General features: G+C 42.8%; 1 protein-coding gene across 1 annotated transcript in view; it reads right to left on the bottom strand.

The window, feature by feature from the left end:
* Nucleotides 1-15,689, bottom strand: part of CFAP47 (cilia and flagella associated protein 47) — a 704,026-nt gene that overhangs the window by 626,892 nt on the left and 61,445 nt on the right. The window contains exons 14-18 of the mRNA XM_065423211.1: nucleotides 14,774-14,990; nucleotides 13,015-13,259; nucleotides 6,183-6,313; nucleotides 4,285-4,407; nucleotides 3,285-3,416 (exon numbers count right to left, since the gene is read on the bottom strand). Coding sequence (XP_065279283.1) covers nucleotides 3,285-3,416; nucleotides 4,285-4,407; nucleotides 6,183-6,313; nucleotides 13,015-13,259; nucleotides 14,774-14,990 — 848 coding nt within the window. The remainder of the gene's footprint in view (nucleotides 1-3,284; nucleotides 3,417-4,284; nucleotides 4,408-6,182; nucleotides 6,314-13,014; nucleotides 13,260-14,773; nucleotides 14,991-15,689) is intronic.

Below are 15,689 nucleotides of genomic sequence, written 5' to 3'. Positions count from 1 at the left end.
GATGTTAATCTGCATCTAAATGCAAGCCTCATAATAACTTCTTAATGTCATTGTAATGAGAATAGGAGATGTTTTATGTACAAATACAGCAAGGTCATTTGATGCTATGTCTAGTTACTAATAGAATGCAACACGAGTATAAAATATTGATAAGAAAATTAGTTAACTGGCTATGCTTAAGCAATTTATTTACTAAACTCACAAAGACATGAGGTACTTCTCCAAAGCCTGCTAAGAAGAGACAATGCCTTCTCGGATGGCTATTTGAATTTAAAGTCACTGTCCTTAAGAATTAAGGTTAAAAAGATTACTTTGAGAGCTGAAAGACTATATACAATATAAGGTTTTTTAGATTTATTTAAAACAAAATTTCATCTCCTATGAAACCTGGACAGCACTGAAGGAAAATATCAAAAAATGGACTAAGTCAAACGAATTAAAACTGTAAGGGCATGTCTACACTAGAGCCCTAAGTTGACCTATGTTAGGTTGACTTACAGACACTGCAGTAATTACTGCGGTGGCTGACGTCCACACTACCCTCCTACAGTTGGCGGTATGCGTCCTCACCAGGAGCGCTTCCACCAACTGAACAGAGTCACTGTGGAGAGCTGAGAGCTAGGGCTCTCACATCCATGGAGTTCCCCTCCAGAAGCCCAGCTGCCCCCCCTCCTCCCCACTCCACTGGGCTCTTGGCTCCCTGCTCCCAGCTGGGAGCAGCCACCTGGGCTTCTCAGCTCCCTGATTGGGGAGCCTCCAGGCAGCAGCCCGGCTGGGAGTGGGAAGCCGGGGGCAGACCAGCTCTAGCTGCCTGGCTTTCTTCTCAATTTCATGGCTCCAGCCATGAAATTGACAAGATAGCCAACAGCTGATGTAAGGAATGTAGTGTCTACACAGACACTGTGGCCCTATAATAATAATAATAATAATAATAATGGAGATATACCTATCTCATAGAACTGGAAGGGACCCCGAAAGGTCATCGAGTCCAGCCCCCTGCCTTCACTAGCAGGACCAAGTACTGATTTTTGCCCCAGATCCCTAAGTGGCCCCCTCACGGATTGTTCTCACAACCCTGGGTTTAGCAGGCCAATGCTCAAACCACTGAGCTATCCCTCCCCCCCTAACTACACAGACATAAGCCCTATGCCCCTCGTGGAGGAGGAGTTATGATGTCAGTGTAGGAGAGCACTTACATTGGTGTGACAAGGCCATAGTGCATACACTGACAATTAGATCAACGTAAGCTGCCTTACATTGACCTAACTGGGTACAACAGACCAGGCCTAACTTTCAAGTTATAAGAATTTCCTGCCACAAAGGTAAAGGCAGTATAACCATCAAGTTGAGGAAAAATTAGAACTCTCTTGCCTATGTAGTAACACATTGCATATGTACAGCTGAAACTGCAAACAAGGCAATCCCATTAAGGTGTTGAGTCAATGAAAGGGCCACAACAGTTGATATTATGAATCCTTCCTCCTCCAGTAAGGTTATGGAAGGAAAGACTATAGACTGGAAAGGAAAGACTGTGCTGCTGGTTACGCAGTTCAAAATCTCCTCCCACCCTTCATCTTTGCAGCACTCACCACTGCTCATCCTGTTCATCTACACAAACAAGCAACTAACAACAGTAACTTTCAGAGAGCAGAAAGGAACATGAAGCAGCATCAAGAAGCAGCAGCCTTTCAGTTCAGCACGAGTTCATCAGCATCATGGGTGACATGAAACTTGCCAAAGCACTGCCAAGGAATTATATTTAAATTGTTCTTGTAATGATTTTATGAAATATTGAAAGACCATTGCAACTTAAGATACTAATTGAGCATATTAATATGACTTATTACTAGGATTATCAGATCTTGTTAAACATAAGATGGTGGATTGTGTATACCTGGAAAGCAAACAAACTCATCTGGATAAACAGAGATAAATAGTGGGATTTAATTCAGATTTAAGATTCTTGATATTCATTAATTGCCTATCTCAAGACAACTCCTTGAATGGCTTCTTTTAAGTAACTGATTTAAACTCTTTGGTTTCATAGGACTTAAGATTATTCTTCTTTGCTCATTTAGAAACTGTTTAGGTTATCCAGGATATAACAAATCTTCAATTAAATTCTTCTGCCCACCTATAAACTGTTTTAGTTATCTATGATACTAGTGACTCCTGTTTTAGTTTAATTTTTGGAGTGAGGTATCCTCCAAGAGTAGATCCACTATCAAAAATGTAATCTCTGTTTAAAGCTCTCCACAGAGAGAAATACAGAAGAGATCATAACTAACAAACCATAAACAATGGTTACTTGTTTCATTTTGTTTTTTCTTTCTTTAATAAAATAATTATAATTAATAACTGATTATTTGTCTTGTCTTTAATCACAGCATCCTGTACAGAAAGGCAGAGAACACCATGTTATTAAAAAAGAGTGGAAGTCACATCCCAGAATTGGAATTAAGAGAGACAATTATTAAGATTAGCAAAACAAGAAATGGCAGCCAAACTATAAATTCTAATAGTTTTTCAAATAAAATCACTTGGCACACAATAACTTGAAACACCCCTTTGGAAAGATAGATAAATTCATGCTCAAAGGCAATTTATCATCAATCTCACACCCACGCCCTTAGACTAAATCAATCAGATGTGAAGCTTTTAAGTATTTCCTCTAATTGTCATTATTTTGAATCCTTTCAAAAAACCCATTTATATGGTGGATGGTTTGTCTTTGATAAAACATTTGATTCTATTCCAACAAAAAACTTTCAAAAAGGAACACTCCTCACATCCATATGTATTCATAACAAACTCATCACCTCAAATACAATATACTTTTTTGAATACAAAATAATAAGATAATGTTTAAAAATTGCTTTTTAAGAAAAATATACAAACAGATATTCATTTTGAAAAACTGCAGTACCAAATCATCAACATTTTTAGGAAAAAAAATACATTATGTTGGATTAAAACAATGAGGAGTCTGGTGGCACCTTAAAGACTAACAGATTTATTTGGGCATAAGCTTTTGTGGTAAAAAAAAAACCCACTTCGTCAGATGCATGGAATGGGGTTTTTTACCCACAAAAGCTTATGCCCAAATAAATCTGTTAGTCTTTAAAGTGCCACCGGACTCCTCATTGTTTTTGTGGATACAGACTAACAGGGCTACCCCTTTGATTATGTTGGATTGGATTAATGGAGAGCAAGATAAATAGATAGGCATGCATGTACACACCCACTTAACGAGTTAATACACAAATGTTCAGATTTTTTAATACCTCCACTCTGGTATCAAATTTCATTACTGCATTGGGGGTGAAGTCGATTTTGAGATCAGCGTGGCCTCCAACAGGTACTACCCCCTGAGAAGGAGTGATAGTCATTCCAGGCAGGGGGTTCGAATCAAGAACCTTCAAATACAAATAATCATTATAAAACATTGATAGTGCTGTAAATGTACACTTTTACAGAATTTGGGAAACACATTTCCTGTCCGGAAGAGTTTACAATTTAGTTAATGTAACCATCAGACTAGGAGATTAACCTGGGCCTAAAAGTTTAGGACAAAATTTTCAGTTAGGCACCTAAATCCATATGTATACACCTAAATAAATTATTTTATTTTCAGAAGTGCGGAACATCTGTCAGATCTTATTATGCAACTAACTTTTGCAACCCAGCTTTGAAAATTTGGGCCTTGATTTTGTTCTTTATGAGCACTCCTGAACATTAGAAAATTATGATTTAGTACAACTCCAAAAAGATCCAATACAGCATCTTCTCCAATAGTAGATACAAGCTGAGTGAAAATTATCTGCAAGTTATTCACAGTAGAAATGTGGACAAGACTCCTGCAAAGGGAAGTTTATCTATCCAGTCATTTCTACTTAACCTCTCAGAGGCCATGTAAGCCTAAGAAGCTTCCTTATTTTTAATAAACACAGTGTTGCAATAACAAGCATATTATCCTACACTCAAATGTAGTCAGGAGGGCCTGGGCTAATACAGACAGCACTATTAATGAAAGCAAGCTAAAAAATAGTACAAGGAAGAGAAACTAGGTCAAGTAGTCCCATGAACCCCTAAAGAGGGTAGGATTCTAAAGAGGATAACTATATTTTGTACAATAAAAATTAAAACTACCTAAAGGGTGGGAAAAATTCAATTAGTATACCATAGAGAACACATCTAATAACTGAGAACACAAACTCTAATAAGATATGAAAAACTCTCCAAAACAAGGGGAAAAAACCTGTACAGCAGCATAATTCAGTTCACCTGGAAGTATGCATGATTATGTCCTGTGTTTTGAAGAATGGCTGTCTTGCACGTAGTTAATCCTAGAGGAGCATGATTGAAAGGTATCCTTTGTTCCATAAACTGAATACTGGTGGGTCCAAGCTAACAACAATGAAAGGAAGAAAGCAAACATAACATAACACTGAGTGTAAATAAATAATTCAACGTAGCTTAATTTTCTTTTGTTTTCACAATAAGCCAGACAATTGTGGAGATGCATAAATTAAACAGTGAAGTAGAATGTAAAGGAGAACCAACATTTATCTACTTTTTGCCAAACCACCTAGATCAAAAAGTAAACCTCTATCAAGATAACAAAATGTGTTTTATTTCCCTTTGAAAATTAATACTTTTGCAGTATTACTGTACTTCTGTTTACGTTTCGCATGGCTATCAAATTCAGGTATGAAGTTTTTGCAAAAGCTGATATTTTGAGCGATTTTTTAATGCAGTGCACAGATAATTATGTGAACAAAAATAAATTATGATCCCGCTTACCCGCTAAATTGTTTGCTTGGTGGCTTGGTCAAAAACAGCACAGCTCATGTGTTCCCTCTCCTCACTTTGTTTGACAGGCAAGATGACATGATCTAATCACAGTCCCGGATACCCTCCACCACAGCTCCTCTGTTTCTGTAGGTTGATCTCTGATCTGACAGAAATCTGTAAACCTATGGTACCTCCTCACCTGGCAAGTGAAGTGGTGGGTGGCTGTGCTATACTGATGAAGCATCTTAGGGTATGTCTACATAGCAAAGAAAACCCCACAGCTGGCCTGTGCCAGCTGACTCAGGCTCGCAGGGCTCGGACTGCAGAGCTATTTCACTGCTGTGTAGACTTCTGGGCCGGGGCTGGAGCCTGAGCTCTGGGACCCTCCCACCTCACAAGATCCTGGAGCCTGGGCTCCAGCCTGAGCCCAGACATCTACACAGCAATGAAACAGCCCCGCAGCCTGAGCTCTGCAAGTCCGAGTTGGCTGGCATGGGCAACTGCGAGTGTCAGTTGCTGTGTAGAAGAAATCAGCAGGTGAGTGGGATAAGAATTGTTTTTCTAGGCCTTAGTATGCTACAGCCAGGACTGGCTCTAGGCACCAGCAAACCAAGCACGTGCTTGGGGCAGCACAATTTCAGGGGCGGCATTCCAGGCGCTCTTGGAGGTGTTCCCCCCCCCCCCCATCTCCCTTCGGCAGTTGTGCTCTCGGAGGTTTTGGGTTTTTTTGCTTGGGGTGGGAAAAAACCTAGAGCCAGCCCTGGCTACAGCACAGACCAGGTTGTAACGAACTGTACCAATTCATCTGCCCAAACAGTGGCAGGAAAAAGACATTCCAAGCTGACTAAGAAAAAGGGAGCCTGTGGAAAATGTAATGTGAGGATGTGTCTTATTGGCTATCATTCTTAGAGAAAGAATTCCTCATTGGAGCATGAATCTAAGAGTTCTACTGGTGAAAGCACCATCAAACCACCTCTAAAAATTCACCCAGCAGCACAGATTTCATCTGAGTTAGACTTTTCATAGACCCTTTATTGACCCAGGAAGCAGAGACTGTCCCCTTCTGGAGCAGCCACCTCTTCTAATTCAGCAAGGATTACTAGCAGTTCTGTAAACCTCCCAGATACATGATCTGATGTATTTAGGTACAACAGACCTTTCCTTTCTTTTCCCAGAACTAGGTTTCCAGAAAATTGTGAACTGTGATTAGGTTACAGAACCAGGGAGGAGCAGGAACCCTGGTCTGTGCTGTGAAAGAATGAGCCACAGAATTTCTACTATTTTGATCAATGTATAAGATACAGAACATGGGAGGTTAAAATAAATTTAAATCAAGAAAATGTTGATAAAAACCAAAAATGTGCAAAACCATTTGGGTTAAATATTACCTTTGCAAGGCATTTTAGCTTAAGTGTGTTTCCCTGATGTACACACAGATTGAATTCTCCTGTTTCTGGAGAGCAGAAACCTGGATGCCAAACCACTTCACACTCCAGGTCTTTGTATGCTTCTACAATACCTAGATAAATATGTATAAATATGTAAATATTCACAATTCTGGAAAATTTTTGAAGTTTCCTGTATCTGATGGGTTCACATTACTAGCAACATCTGGCCTGATTTACAAAGGTGCTGAGCAATATATTTAGCTAGTTTAAATTAAACCTTGCTTCAAAGTTCTCATAACAACTGCGTAACCCAGTTTATCAATATACTTCAACAGAACGTATCCACGACTTATCAGTCGTTGAACATGTGAATCACACTCCTGTGCTATTTAAAAAGGAGGGTATTTAAAAAAAAAAAATCACCAAAAGTGATGTAAATCCATCCCCAAATTATTGTTTTTATTTGGAAATTATTTTTCCAATTCTCAGATTTATAGCCGCTTTACATCCACGGATTCGATGTACAGTATAGGATTTTCTTTATCACTTCCTATCCTAAATGGTTGCATAGTATTGCTGTGTACTATTAAATAGTTGCCTCATTCCACTCTCGTGGTCAGCAGCTTAAACTCTTGAGCTCAGAGCAGAGCTGCTGTGAAGAGGAGGTTACTCACCCTGTGCAGTAACTGACGTTCTTCGAGATGAGTGTCCCTGTGGGTGCTCCACTCCAGGTGTTGGTGCGTCCCTGCGCCTTCGCTCGGAGATTTTTCGTAGCAGTACTCGTACTGGCCACGCATGCGCAGAGGCTGCCCCCTGCTGTGAGTCTAGGATAATAGTACGCATGTGTGGCCAATCTCCTCAGTTCCTTCTCTACATCGGAGGCTACCCCAACTCCGAAGTAGAGGGGAGGAGGGTGGGTAGTGGAGCACCCACAAGGACACTCATCTCGAAGAACGTCAGTTACTGCACAGGGTGAGTAACCTCCTCTTCTTCGAGAGAGATGTCCCTGTGGGTGCTCCACTCCAGGTGACTTAAAAGCCGTATATCTTAAGGAGGTAGGGACTTCGGATCTGATAGGAACGCCGTTGATAGTACAGCCCTGCCCAAATGTATATCAGATAGAGGGCCTTGAGTAAGGGCATACTGTTTAACAAATGTGTGCTCAGAGGACCAGGTGGCTGCTTTACAGATATCAGCCAGGGGAACTTTGCATAAGAATGCTACAGAGGCAGCCATAGATCTAGTGGAGTGTGTTCTGATGCCGTCTGGAGGTGTAGCTTTCTTTATCTGATAGCACAACCGGATGCACTGGGAAATCCAGTTCGAAAGTCTCTGGGTAGAAATAGGCGTACCTTTGGAACGCTCCGCGATGGAGACAAAAAGTCTGGAAGAATTTCTAAAAGGTTTGGTTCTATCCAAATAGAAGGACAAGGCCCTACGTACGTCTAGTGTATGCACTGAGGCTTCGAATGAGTTCGCATGTGGCTTCGGGAAAAAAGTTGGTAAGTGTATCGGCTCATTAATGTGGAATGACGAGTGTACCTTAGGAAGAAAATTGGGGTGTAACCTGAGGGTAACCTTGTCTTTGAAAAATAGCGTATATGGTGGGTCTGCCATAAGAGCTGCTATTTCTCCTGCCCGCCTGGCGGATGTAATTGCCACTAAAAATGCTGTTTTCATCGAAAGGTGTAAAAGGGAGCACGTGGCTAGGGGTTCAAATGGTTGTTGAGTTAGGCAAGATAGAACTAGGTGAAGGTCCCACGGAGTGGTGGGTGGTTTTATGTCTGGGTATAGGGTTTGGAGTCCCTTGAGGAAGCGCTTGGTGATCGGATGAGTAAATACAGAAGTATCATCGATTTTGTCATGAAAAGTCGTAATAGCAGCTAAATGGACCCTGATGGAACTGGAAGAAAGGCCGGATTGCTTAAGGTCCAATAGGTATTCAAGTATGAGCGGAAGAGATGCTGACGTGGGACTAAGTTGTTTAGTTGAACACCAGTGTGTGAATCGTTTCCACTTACATAGATAGGTGGTGCGAGTAGATTGTGTTCTGCTATGTAGGAGCACTCTTTGAACTTGTTCAGAGCAATCTAGTTCGTTTTGGGAGAACCATGGAGGAACCATGCTTTGAGGTGGAGCATGGGTAAGTTGGGGTGGAGAAAACGGCCGTGTTGTTGTGATAGGAGGTTCGGAATGAGAGGCAAGGGGATTGATGGTCGAATCGACATTTTGGTGAGAAACGGAAACCAGGGCTGTCTGGGCCATGATGGGGCAATTAGGATCACCTTGGCCCCCTCTGTTCGTATTTTTATCAGGAACCTGTTCAGAACCGGTATCGGGGGAAACGCATAGAGTAAGTTTTGGTTCCATGGGATCATGAATGCGTCTCCCAAGGAATGTTTGCCTAGCCCTGCTCTGGAGCAAAAATTGGGACATTTCTTGTTTTTTGCAGTTGCAAAGAGGTCTATTTCTGGGTAGCCCCAAATGCGGAATATGTTGTGAATGGTGTGCTCGTTTAATTCCCATTCGTGATCCCACGGGAAACGTCTGCTTAGTTCGTCCGCTGTGGTATTCATCACTCCGGGAAGATAGGCCATTGATACCCGGATGTTGTTCGCAATGCACCAGTTCCAGAGCTTCAGAGCCTCTGTGCACAGAGAGTGGGATCGAGCTCCCCCCTGCCTGTTCACGTAGAACATGCATGCAATATCGTCTGTCATTATGCATACGTGTTGGTTCTTTATCAGTGGCAGGAATTGACGGCACGCATTGCGAATGGCTCGAAGTTCTAGGACATTTATATGGAGAGAGGACTCGGTTGAAGACCAAAGCCCCTGGGCTGTGTGGTGAGACATGTGTGCACCCCATCCTGTCAGAGATGCATCGGTCGTCAGTATGAGGGATGGAGCCTGCTGAAGAAAGGGGACTCCAGAGCAAAGGTTGGAGTGAATTGTCCACCACTGTAGAGAATCTTTGACTCGGATAGGTATGGAGAGAGTCTTGTTTAGAGGGTGCACATTCGGTCTGTACACCGTGGCCAACCACGCTTGGAAGCACCTCATGTGTAGACGTGCATTTTGGACGACGGAGGTGCACGAGGCCATGTGACCTAGTATTTGTAGGCAGACCCGGACAGTCACCTGGGGACTGTTGCGAATCGTTGTGGCCAGTTGACTTATAGAATTGAAGCAGGCTGGTGGGAGAGATGCCAACCCCGTCCGGGAGTGTAGGTATGCCCCTATGAACTCCAGATGTTGGGTGGGGTATAATGTGGATTTGTTTTTGTTTACTTGCAGGCCTAAAGATAGGAAACAATCGATGGTAAGTCGTATGGATCGGAGAGCTTCGTCGAACGTTGAAGCTTTGAGGAGGCAATCGTCTAGGTAAGGAAATATTACGACCCCTTGTTTTCCGAGGTAGGCTGTAACTACGGCTAGGATCTTGGAAAAAACACGGGGGGCCGTGGACAGTCCGAAAGGGAGAACCCTGTATTGGAAATGTGTGGAGCCGAGAGTAAAGCGTAGGAATCGTCTGTGGGACGGGTGTATAGTCACATGAAAATAGGCGTCCTGTAGGTCGAGGGCCGAAAACCAGTCGCCCTGCTCCAGCGCTGGGATTATAGTGGTGAGAGTGACCATCTTGAACTTTTGCTTTTTGACAAATTTGTTGAGCCGCCTGAGGTTGAGGATTGGTCGCCATCCCCCATTTTTCTTCTCTGTTAAGAAATAATGGGAATAAAACCCCTTCCCTCTGTGTCGTTCTGGCACAGTTTCTACTGCTCCGAGTTGAAGGAGATGCTGCACTTCTTGGAAGAGTAGTTGCTCGTGAGATGGGTCCCTGAAGAGGGACGGGGAGGGAGGGAGAGGAAGGGGATGGCGTATCCAATTGTAACTACCTCTATGACCCATTTGTCGGATGTAATTTTCTGCCATTGATGAGAGAATGGTCGTAGGCGGTGTCCAAAGATAGGTGTGCCGGCTGAAGTGGGAACGCTGTTTTCTAAACCCTCGACCAATGCTTCAAATCTGCCTATTAGTTGGAGGGGGTTGCAGCGCCCCTGTAGAGTTAGGACGACGACGTTGGAATCTTGGTCTTTGGCGTTGTTGTGGCTGCTGTTGTTCCTGTGGTCTATAGGAATGTTGTGTAAATGCGGGGTAGCGTGGGCGATGATAAGGTTGATATCTATATTGTCGTCTTCTGGTCGCAGGTGGCTGGAGGCCTAGGGACCGGAGGGTTGCTCTTGCGTCCTTCATCGAATGAAGCATGTCGTTTGTGGTGGAGGCAAAAAGTTTTTCCCCGTTGAAGGGAAGATCTTCAATGGTGCTCTGGACCTCTCGAGGGAAGAAGGAGGAAGAGAGCCATGAACTCCGTCGCATGACCACTGCTGTGGCGGTCGACCTTGCTGCAGTGTTAGCTACATCGAGGGCCGCTTGGAGAGCGGTGCGTGATATGGTTTGTCCCTCGGAAACCAGAGCTGTGAATTGTTGTTTCTTCTGCTCTGGGATGTGATCAATAAAATCCATGAACTTACTATAGTTTTTGTGGTCATATTTTGCAAGGACTGCGGTATAATTAGCTATGCGAAAATGTAGCGTTGAGGATGCATATACTTTACGGCCGAAGAGGTCCAGGTGTTTACTGTCCTTGTTGGCTGGGGTGGAGCGGGCGTACTGTTGTTTGGCCCTCTGGTTTGCTGCATCCACTACCAATGAGTTTGGCGCCGGATGGGTAAAAAGAAATTCAGAGCCCTTTGAAGGAATGAAGTACTTCCTGTCCGCTTGTTTACAGGTAGGTAGGCTAGTGGCTGGATTCTGCCAGATGGATTTAGCAGGTTCTAAAAGGGCTATGTTGATTGGTAATGCCACTCTAGAGGAAGAAGAGGGCTGCAAAATGTCTGTTAGTTCAGTGACTTCCTCCAAGTTAATTTTTAAGTCACCGGCAGCTCTTTTAAAGAGGTCTTGGAATTTTGCATAGTCATCCGACGGTGTTGGAGGAAGGGGAAGTAAGGCTTCCTCAGGCGTTACGTCGGGCTCTGCTGGAATAGGAACAGGACTCAGTTGCTCCTGGGAGTGTGACGGTGCTGCCTGGTATCTTATGTCACTGGCAGATCAGTCACGTGGCGGTGCTAAACCGGCGTTGCGCCTGGTCGAAGTGCCGTAGCGCATGTGTTCTCGGGGGTACGATGCCCATGGTGCCCAACATTGCCATGGTGGTGGGTAGGGCATAGGTGGTGCCATCCAAGGGTTCACTCCCTATGGGGCAGGATCCTGATAACAGGCTGAGGTGATTTGTTTGTAACCCCTGTTGATTGGGGTGTGGGAGTCTTGATCAGGAGAAAAAAATGCCTGTGGATCAGTTTCCTCCTCACTGGAGGAAGGTTGTTCTGATCCTGAGTCATGCATTGGAGAAAAACAGGCAGTCACCAGGGGAGACTGCAGAATAGGTGACACCGATAGATCTGCTGTCTGAGTAAATTGAAAAGGTGAGGCTCCTGCGTGAGGTGAAAACTGTGGAGGAGGAAGTTGCCGTGAGGGAACATTCCTCTGAGCAGGGGTTTTGCCTTTGATCTCCCTGTCAGCCTGTGCCGCGGTTGCCGGTGCCGTGGTAGGTGCCGGGGGGGCAACATCAGCCCGCAGAGGGTCAGCCAGGGCGGGAAATGTCGGCACCGCGTCCGTCTCGGTGCCGAACGGTGCCATAAACGAGGCAGGCAACTGAAAGCCTGAAGCCTCGGCACCGGAGCCTCGCGCCGCCGCCGCAACCTGAGGCGGCTTTCGTGCGGTGCCTGAGGAGCCCGGCTCTTCAAAAGTGCTGAGGCAAGGAAACACAGGCAGGGAAACTGTTGACCTGCCTGAGGCACTTTTGTGCCTCACCAACTTCCTTGTTGGAGAGGGCTGCCCCTTCTTTGAAGCTTTCTTCAGGTTTTTTGAAGCAGGGGGGCTGTGTCGGGCAGTAGAGCCGGAGTCGGCGCCTGGGTCTGAAACTGACCCGATAGACTTCTGCAGGAGGAGCAGTTTCAGTTTGAGCTCCCTGTCCTTTCGTGCCCTGGAGCTGAGTTTGGTACAGTGGGCACATTTTTGGGGAATGTGTGTTTCCCCCAGGCATTTTATACAAAGAGAATGGCCATCAGAGAGCGGGATAGCATCCTTACACGTAGAGCAGCGCTTAAAGCCGGTGGAGCCAGGCATGGTAGAAGCGGCTGCGGCTGAGAGAAATTTTTTTTTTTTTAAACAGATAAAGAACTAATAAGCTAGACTAACAAGAACTGACAACAAACTAACTACTAGAACAGGTAATTGTAAGAAAGTGAGGGATTTCCTAACCAGTCTGCTGAGCTCCGTCTCAGGCCGGGGACGGTAGAGAAGGAACTGAGGAGATTGGCCACGCATGCGTACTATTATCCTAGACTCACAGCGGGGGGCAGCCTCTGCGCATGCGTGGCCAGTACGAGTACTGCTACGAAAAATCTCCGAGCAAAGGCGCAGGGACGCACCAACACCTGGAGTGGAGCACCCACAGGGACATCTCTCGAAGAAGAAGAGCTGTTTACTGGGGCACCGAAACAGCAGGATGGGGCTGTGGTGCATTTCCAGAGCTTATATAAGCAAATTAGTCTGGGCACCAAAAATTCAGAATTTTACTTGCTTTTATGGCCTTTGTGGTCTGATCCTAGTTCTGACTTCCAGTAGTATTAATGCAAACATTAAAAATAACATTTTACTGTGTCAAATAAACATTGACATTTGATGTCAGCCATCTTTAAGATAATCATAAAATGTGGTGTGCATGCATTTGTTTGCATGTTGCTTAAAACAGCTTTCAAAACATACTATACCTTTGGCTGGCCGTATAGAAAATGCTATTCCTTTATCTGTGACTATAGGTTTCCAACTGAATTCAGCAAGATAGTTTCTGCGATTGGATAATGTGACCGTTGTTCTAAAGCTTGTTTCCACAAGGAAACCAGGGGTTGGATTTAGAATCAGCTCCCTTGCAGATAGCTCAAGGGCAACTGGCACTGCTTTTGCAACTACCAGCACATGTCCAGTATGTTTGTTGTTTATTGTGTAAGTGAAAGACCTGTAATATAGAAAACGTATGATCCAATAAATTTTATGTATACTAAAATATTCAGCAATACAGTTACATTAAATATAGTCATTAGGAGCAAAATACCCAGTGAAAATATTGTATACATTAGGCATACTCAGTTAAAAGGATTACAAAAATTTGCTATTTGTAATTGTTTTGCTCTTTACAGTATGCTAGGGACCATAAAATTATCAAAAAAATGTGTTTCTATAGCTTTGATTCATTAAAATGTAATAGTCAAATATATTGTCACTTCTCTGCAGGTCAAGTTCATGTTAGAGAAGAAACCGGTGACCCAGACTCAGGTTATTTTCTTAGTGTACAGTAGAACCTCAGAGTTACAAACACTTCCGGAATGGAGGTTGATCATAACTCTGAACAAAACGTTATGGTTGTTCTTTCAAAAGTTTACAACCGAACCTGGACTTAATACAGTTTGAAACTTGACTATGCAGAATAAAAACGCTGCTTTTAACCATCTTAATTTAAATGAAACAAGCACAGAAACAGTTTCCTTTCCTTGTCAAATTTTTTTTTTTAATTCTTTCCCTTTGTTTTTTTAGTAGGTTACGTTTAACACAGCACTGTCCTGTATTTGCTTTTCTTAGTGTCTCTGCTACTGCCTGATTGCGTACTTCCAGTTCCAAATGAGGTGTGTGGTTGACTGGTCAGTTCATACTTCTGGTGTTCGGACTCTAAGGTTCTACTGTAAGTGGTTAATTTACAAAATGTACACAAGACCTGTTTCCCTAAACAGAAGTGGTTACTAACTGCACACAAACAATGCCCTCTTGCAGAAACCTCAGCTAAAGCATCACTGCTTTTTCACCAAGAACCATTTGTCTTGAACCTCTGTATCTCTGACTCCTGTAATCTCACACCTCAACAAAACACTGAGTGAAAATCTGGATCCACTGAAGTCAACGGAGCCAGTATTTCATCCACTATTCCTTGTTCCTACCTTCGCTCTGGGCTTTTTACACTGGAAATCTTTTACCCCCAAACTGCTCACCTACAACAACACTGCCTTAAAGGATGGCCTGGGTGTCTATCTTCCTTCTGTGCATGCTCATGAATATTTGACTCAACCTCCTTAGCAATTGTATGGGTATGGTTAGAGTTCCATTTTGAGATATCACATACACTAGAAAAGGTTTTCCAGTACAGCTATATCAGCAAACCCTTCTAGTGTAGACAGCTTATACTGGCAACATTCCCAAATGAAATAAGCTATAATGGCAAAAGCACTTTTTTGCCAGTATAACTGTCTACACTTTTGCCAGTAAAAAAAAAAAAATCTCATCCCTAATTAACATGGTTACAGTGGCAAAAGTTTTAAGTGTAAAACTAGGTTTTGTGTTTACATAACAACTCATAACATGCAAAACATCAGCACTTGCATTATAATAATATTTAGTTTAAACTAGCTATGTGAAAAATGTGTACATTTCCTTTGCCACCTAGGTTAATACCTAAATCAAGAGGCAAATAAATAGCCTTACTTCTGAAATTTCCCCAAGGTATTAGTCTCAAATACTACTGGAATGTAAGTCTTCAAAAGAGGTGGCAACACATGGGACAATGGACTAGTCTGCTGTAGCTCCTCACTTTCAATTTCTACTTGTATCCAGACGTGCACAGGCAGATTATTGATGATATGCATTTTTCTTGTAGATGCAGAGTGCACACAAACTTCACCAAAGTCTATGGTGGAGGGACCTGGAATATATAAAGTTAAATCTTTATAGTTAAAAGTTAACAAAAACAGCTAAGGAAGCGTAATCAAAATTGGTAGTTTAGTTCTAGGTAACCTATATCACTATCCTGCATTTTGGTTCATCAAATTACAGAAGGGTGAAAAATAAATAAAACTACAGTAGTAGAGACAGATTCAAACCAAAACCTAGGATTAAATACCACCCACCCTGGATGCAGGCAGTAGTGTGGTTCAAAATGCTGTTCTACACTTTACATCTTAATTCCACTTCTCTACAACAATAAGATAAATATTGTAGGAAGTAAAGGTATATGTAAAATATCATTATTATGTCTGAAAGCACCACTAATGATAATTTATTAAAATGTAATTGTTTGCATTAAACATGCATTGTAACAGTTAATGAGAAATTTAGTAATAGTTTCTACATATCAATGATCTTTTAAAGAAATGATACCTGATGAACCATCGCCTTTTAGGCAAGATATTGATCCAGACTCCTTGTTAAATGGATAATGTAAACTTTTCAAATCACATTTCAAGAAGTCTCTTTGTTCATTTATTCAGCTTAATTAATGACAGAACAAATGCATTAGCCAAAAAAAAAAAAAAAAAGTTTGTTTCTCCATTTATGCAATTTGTTACTTCTCAGTCCAAAACTACAGAAACGGAGGGTAATATTGGGCCATGGCTTTTAGGCG

Source organism: Emys orbicularis, chromosome 1 (assembly GCF_028017835.1).
Source record: "Emys orbicularis isolate rEmyOrb1 chromosome 1, rEmyOrb1.hap1, whole genome shotgun sequence".
Classification (NCBI taxonomy): Eukaryota; Metazoa; Chordata; order Testudines; family Emydidae; genus Emys; species Emys orbicularis.
This window is presented reverse-complemented; position numbering and strand designations above follow the sequence as displayed.